This window comes from Monodelphis domestica, chromosome 6 (assembly GCF_027887165.1).
Source record: "Monodelphis domestica isolate mMonDom1 chromosome 6, mMonDom1.pri, whole genome shotgun sequence".
Lineage (NCBI taxonomy): Eukaryota > Metazoa > Chordata > Mammalia > Didelphimorphia > Didelphidae > Monodelphis > Monodelphis domestica.
In genome coordinates, this window is record NC_077232.1 from 20,295,386 (window position 1) to 20,302,180 (window position 6,795).

Genomic DNA, 6,795 nt, shown 5'->3' on the forward strand with positions numbered 1-6,795 from the left:
GAGGCAATGCCTAACTCCTGGAGACTAGGCTATTGGGGGGCTCCAAGGGGTGAGCCAGGAGGGCAGATTAGGTTGCCAAAAGTAAGAGGATTCTGTGAAATCTCACACCCACTCCTCCCCCTGAACCTTTTCCTGCCTCCTGGCTTTGGCTGGATTAAATCTGCATAATTTCCCCAATTTAGAGGGGTGGTGAGAGTGGGAGAAGGTGGCTTGGGGGCAGACGGGCTATTAGAAATTGGGCAAGGTGTGAAGGGGAGGGTCTAAAGCTGGGGATCAGAATGTTAAGAAGAGGGGATGGATGGAGGAGATAAGGGGCAGCGATCCAGTGGAGGGGAGTAGTTGCAGATAAAACTTCTGCCCAGCACAGCAGGGGTTACCCATGACAGGGAGGGGAAAAGGAAGGGGGGTTGTAACTTAAAGATCTTTGGCGGACTTGTGAGGGGCTGATCTGGAGGTGGGAGGAGGGAGCAGCTGGCCAAGGAGGAGATAGAGGAGGCAGTGAGGAAATTCTGGCCACATCTGTCTGAACTTTGCTAGGCAGAGGCAAGTGGGAGACTAGACCAGAGAGGCAAAGACCAGGCAGAGGGAGAAGCAGAGGAACCTGTTCTCTGGCCAAGTCTGCCCCGTGCCAGAGGTGCTCTGGAGCCTCACCACTTGGCATCCGAGCCCCCTGCCCTAGGAGGGACAGATGCTGGCCTCTGAAGACAAACTCGAGTCCAACTGAGCCTCGGAGACCTCGGTCCAAGCTGAAGGAGGTCCAGTGCTGAGTGGGTGAGTCACCCACAGGCTGGAATCGGCCTCGTGTCTCCTTCCCTTCGGCTCTTCTTTCTGCCCGTGGGGATCCCAGCATGGAAGAAGGAGCGGACTTTGACAGCTACTACCCAGGAGAGAACCAGACTGTGGAGTGTGAGTACACAGACTGGAAGTCCTCAGGGTCTCTCATCCCTGCCATCTACATCCTGGTCTTCCTCCTGGGCACCACTGGCAATGGCTTGGTGCTCTGGACCATCCTGCGGGGCAGTCGAGACAAGCGGCGTTCCGCCGACACCTTCATTGCCAGCTTGGCGGTGGCTGACCTGACTTTTGTGGTCACGCTCCCTCTGTGGGCCACCTACGCCTACCTGGACTACACCTGGCCCTTCGGCGCCTTCGCCTGCAAGGTGAGCAGCTATTTGATCTTCGTCAACATGTACGCCAGCGTCTTCTGCCTCACAGGCCTCAGCTTCGACCGCTACCTGGCCATCGTCCGGCCCGTGGCCAATGCCAGGCTGAGGCTGAGGGTCAGCGGCGTGGTGGCCACGGTGGGCCTGTGGATCTTGGCCGCCCTCCTGGCCATGCCTGCCATGGTCTTCCGCTCGGTCGGAGAGCTGGAGAACAACACCAAGCTCGTGTGCTACATGGACTACTCCCTGGTGGCCGCTTCAGGGTCCGAGCTGGCCTGGGAGGTGGGGCTGGGCGTCTCCTCCACGGCTCTGGGCTTCGTGGTCCCCTTCACGGTGATGCTGACCTGCTACTTCTTCATCGCCCGCACCATCGCGGGCCACTTCCGGAAGGAGCGCATCGAGGGCCTCCGCAAGCGCCGGCGGCTGCTCAGCATCATCGTGGTGCTCGTGGTGACCTTCGCCCTGTGCTGGCTGCCCTATCACTTGGTGAAGACCCTCTACATGCTGGGCAGCCTCCTGCACTGGCCCTGCGACTTCGACCTCTTCCTCATGAACGTCTACCCCTACTGTACCTGCGTCAGCTACGTCAACAGCTGCCTCAACCCCTTCCTCTACGCCTTCTTCGATCCCCGATTTCGGGAGGCTTGCAGGGCCCTGTTGTGCTGTGGCCAGAGTGGGTGCTGGGGCACTGCCCCGGGGGGCGGGGAGAAGTCGGCCAGCTACTCCTCCGGGCCCAGCCAGGGCCCGAGCCAGAACCCAGGGAAGGGCGGGGAGCAGCCCCAGGAGAAGTCCATCCCTTACAGTCAGGAGACCCTGGTGTCCGACCACATCCTAGCATAGAAAAGCCAGCCTCCTTCCCCAGCCCTCCCTCAGCTCCCTGAACTCTGGGGAGAGCCACCAACCCTCCTCTCCTCCCGGCTTTGCTCTGCGAAGATCCCCCCTTCGCCCACCTCTTCACCCTTTCTTCTATTTCTCTCTGCTTTCCCCTTGCTTCCCTGCCTGGCTCCCTCCCTCATTCTCCTGCCTCCCAGCTCTGGGATTTTAGAGTCAGAAGGCATTTAAGCCACCGTTTGGCTGAACCTCCCCATTTTATAACGTAGGTAACCGAGGTCTAGAGAGGGAGTCTGACTTTTTCAGTGTTACCATAGGTAATGAGGGGAAGACATCAGATTTGAACCCAGATCTCATGACTCTAAGATTAGGGCTCCTTTGCTTCTCTCCTTCTGCCCTCTTCTGTTTCTACTAGCTGTTTTCCCATCCTTTCTCATTTTCCTTTCAAATCTTTCAAGAGGTCCCGGGATGGAGGAACATAGGGGAACTGCCAAGGTTCTCCCCAACCCCCTCTAGGAGGCCGCAGAGGTCTTTGTCCTGTTGTTTCTTTAGGGAGAGTCTGAGGAGAGAGAGAGCCCTTCCCTTGCAGAGGGAGGGTGGCAGAACTGCACCTAATGGTCCCTGGATTCTGGATGGAGATCTCATCGGCTAATGGCTCAGCTCAGTCCACCCCTGGGCCAGGCTGAACTCTCCTGGAGGGGCTCATTAACTCCTTGGAAATATATTTCCCATCTGCCATTGCTCTGCCCTTCTTAATAATGGGTCAGGAAGAGGAAAGAGGGAGAATCCCACTGCCTGGAATTGGGGAACCAGGAAGGGGCACTAATGGAAAACTTCTAAAATCCCACTTGGATTAGAGAGGGGGCAACAGGGATCAGAAGGGGGCCTGGGCCTGGGCAGGAGGTGAGATGATGGAATCTGGGGTTCTAGTTTGAAAACTTCTCTTTCTAGCTATAAATTCCTCCCTCTAAAATGTCCCTTCCTGTGTTTCCCTGGGCCCTTTGTATGAGAGAGAGAGAGAGAAAGAGAGAGAGAGAGAGAGACAGAGAGAGAGAGAGACAGAGAGAGACAGAGAGATAGAGAGACAGAGAGACAAGAGACAGAGAGACAGAGAGACAAGAGACAGAGACAGAGTGTGTGTATCTGTGTCTGGGTTATTTGATCTTCTTCACAGCGGAGCACCCCCACCACCTAATATTTACCCTGCTGATTTCCTTGAAGCTGAGGAAGTGGCATGTTAGAGATCTCCCTGGCCCCTCCCTGGCACTGGGGGCTCTGACGGCTGGTCCGTCAGTTAAGGGAGAAGAGCGTTAAAGGAGAGTTTCTAGACTCCTTCCAGCCACCCATCATTTGGAGACTGCCCTGGCTGTCCGAAGATCTGTCCCTGCCGAGCTGCTCTGGGGCTGGGGTAATTAGAATGTTTTGTTTCCTCCCGCTTGGTCAAAGTGGGAAGGGAACTCAAGGCAGGTGCAATGCTTCCTCAGGCTCTCTTCCCGAGAGTGAGAGGAAGCCTCTCTCTTGCCCCTTGTTCCCAGGGACAGCAGCTTATTTTAGAGGTCAGGCTTGGAGGTGGAGGAGATGCTCAGGGGAGGTTCACCTCATGGGGGGCTGTTGGAATGGTCTTTTTGGTTTCTCCCATCTCTGGGGTGTTTACAGAGTGGGATGTGGACAGGATCAGGCTGGTTCTGTTCATGTGCCCCACGAACCCTAGAGAATGCTATAAATATGGACACCCATTGGGGTGGGGAGCAACTGGGGGTGCTGACCCCATAGAACTCTGGGAATCAAGACCAGGTATAAGAACTCCTCTTTGGGTAAATATACAGAAGCAAGAAAAGCCTGCCTCAGTATCTATGGTCTTGTTGACTGCCTCTGGGAGGTGGCAAAGGCTAAGGAGCTGAGAGTGGGAGAGAAGGGAAGAGGGTTCTTCTGAATCAGGGAATAGGACCAATCTCAGCCACCTTCTTCCACTCCAGACTGCATTTGATTCGCTTTCTGCAGGCACCTGTGCCCAGCCTGCTGATGGCCTTAAACCAACCACTCCAAGAGCAAAGGCTTGGCACTCATGGCCTGGGAAGGGAAGGCGATTTCACCCTAAGGCCCTGCTTTTTGGACTGAAGTGATGCCCAGGATTCATCTGAGGACACTGGGGGAACTTCTCTGGATTGAACTCCCACACCTGTTAGTAGACACACTGTCAGCTCCTGAGAGTGGGGGCTCCTGGGACTTTGCTTTTCCCCATCAGGAGTAGTTGTCATTTTCCTATTTGGTTTTGTTATTGTAAATAATAAAGTCCAACCCTTTTGAGTATGTGTACGTGTGTGTGTGAGTAGTAGTAGTGGTGGTGGTGGTGGTAACTGCCGAAGTATCCCTTCTTGCACAGGATTTTGGGGCAGGGAAGAGAAAGGACAGCAGCCAGACCTAGGATGCACAGTACAGTGATTGATGGAGAAGGAAAGAGGGAAAAAAGGAGAGAGAGGGAAGCAGAATGGGGGTGGGGAGGGAACAGAAGGAGAAAAGAAGACAGGGATCAGGGAGAAGAGAGGAAAAGAGAAAAAGGGAAGAGGAAGGGGAAGGGAGAATGAGATCGAGGGAAGGAGGGAAAGAGATTGGGTGCATGGGAAAGAAAATGAGGAAGGAAGAGGGAGAGAGAAAGGAGGAAGGAGAGAGAGAGAAAGGGAATTGGGGAAAGGGGAGAAGAGAAGGCAGAAATAGATGGGGAGAGGGATGGAGAGATCATGAGAAAGAAGATGGGAGGCAGAGAGGAAAAGAGGAAAGGAGAGAGATGAGGGAGGGAGAAAGGAGGAGGAGGAAGAAAAAAAGGAAGGAAGAAAGGAATGATAGGAGAGATAGGAAAGGGAGGGGAGGGTAAAAAGGGAAAGAGAAAGGGAGGAGAAGGAGATGGAGAGAAAAAAGGAAGAGAGAGAGGGACAGAAAGAAAGAGAGGAGAGTGGAAGGCAGAGGGGAGGATGCTGGCAAAAGGGATATTGAGGAAAATGGGAAGGAAATAAAGGAAACAGGAGGGAAATGAAGAAATGAAGGACCAGAAGGATGAAGGAAAAGCAAAGCAAAGCAAAGAGTTCAAGGACTAATAAGAAAGAAGCTCAGAGGAAGGAGAGAGGAGTAATATAAGGGTTAGGAGAAAAGATGGAAAGAACAGCTAGAATTGAGTCTGAAGACAAGGCAGAGTCAACTATGCCCAGAAGTCTTCTTGCAGACATGATGGGGTGTGGGGTGTGGGGTGTGGGGAAGGCATTGGGAAGTGGAGCATCACCAAAAAGATTCACACAAGTGTGAAGAGTGAAGGGAATAATGCTGAGGCAAACAACAACTGTATCTGATTAATCCCATTTCCTTTTGTGATAAAGAGAGGAAGGCCAGGACCAAATCCCAGATTTCCTGATTACCCGTCTGGGTAGATTCTGTGATCTAACAGAAGGAATGATGACAAAGCAATTTCAAGAGATTTGGGGAAAAGAGACAAAGTGGGCAGGGAGGGATCTTCAGCAACTCGGGGGAGTGCTGAGAAATAAAGAGGGTGGAGGCAAAAGAGACAAATGGTGGAAGGCACCCAGGGGTGGAAGAGTCTACCTGGAAGAGTTGAAACAATCACTGAAGGGAAAGGAACAAAAAGGAGAGGTGAGGGGAGGGAGGGAGAAAGGAAGGCAGAGAATGTGGAGGAGCTGTAAAGTATATGAAGCCTGGAATGGTTGGTAAGGATTTTAAATCCCAAAGACTTCAGATTTGACCCTGGAGGTAATAGGGAGCCTGGAGAGTTACTGAGTGAGAGGGTGACATGTTCAAACCAATACTTTAGGGAAATCACTTCAGCACCAGAGTGGGAGATGGACTGGAGTGAGTGAAAAGTCTACACTGTCTCAAAAGATGCCTTAAAAACACCAATAAGTAATAGTGACATGAAAATTGGTCAGGACATTAAATTGGCCCCCACCCCCCATCAGAAAAGTCATGAACTTGTCCCTTACATTCTGCCTCTGATACTTACTACTTGTGTTGCTTTGGTTAAGTTACTTCATCATTCTAAGTCTCAGTTTCCTCATCTGTAAAATGTATTTGTGTGTGTGTGTGTGTGTGTGTGTGTGTGTGTGTGTGTGTGTATGTGTGAAGTAGAAAGCCTCTAATGATAATATCTATGTGACCTTGGGCAAGCCCCTTTATTTGCCTCAATTTTATAATCTATAAAATGAGGGTAACAATACCTTCTACCTCACAGAGTTGTTCTGAGGATCAGATTTAGCCTCAGACACTTACTGCAGTATGACTCTGGACAAGTCACTTAACCTTGTTTCCCTCAGTTTCCTCATCTATAAAATGAGCTAGAGAAGAAAATGACAAAGCACCCTAGGATCTTTGCCAAGAAAACCCCAATGGGGTCACAAAGAATTAGATATGAGTCAACAAGAAAGTTGTTGATGATAGTGAAATTGAGAGGATAAAGGAGAAGGATGGCAGAGGATCTAGGACTCAGGCCTTCTTGGTAACAGTGGTATTCATGGAGCTCCACAGAACTAGAGCTGTCACCCAGGTCTACTCCTGGCCCATTTCTAGTGGGACCCTGGGGACACTTATTTGAGATCATAGACCTACTTCCCCAGCCTAAACACTTGCCAGTTTTGGTTGGCACCTTTGGTATAACCCATCTGCAGAGACATGGAGGTGTACCATTTTGGTGCTACCTGGTGCCCAGGGCTGTTATGCCCACCTGACTAGCACATTGTTGATTCCCGTCTTCAGGATGATAGTTGAGTGGCCTTAGGGGCCAGAATCCAGTTTTTAGGGT

The 6,795-nt window shown here is 51.9% G+C and overlaps 1 protein-coding gene across 1 annotated transcript; it reads left to right on the plus strand.

Annotated features, from left to right (window-relative positions):
* Positions 1–250: 250 nt before the first annotated feature.
* APLNR (apelin receptor) lies at positions 251–4,304 on the plus strand. The gene has a single exon (XM_007497463.3). It carries the CDS (start codon positions 849–851, stop codon positions 2,001–2,003), a length of 1,155 nt encoding a protein of 384 aa, XP_007497525.1. The 5' UTR covers positions 251–848; the 3' UTR covers positions 2,004–4,304.
* Positions 4,305–6,795: the final 2,491 nt, after the last annotated feature.

Coding starts and splice junctions, on each gene's coding strand:
- APLNR (XM_007497463.3), top strand. CDS start 849: ATGGAAGAAGGAGCGGACTTTGACAGCTACTACCCAGGAGAGAACCAG.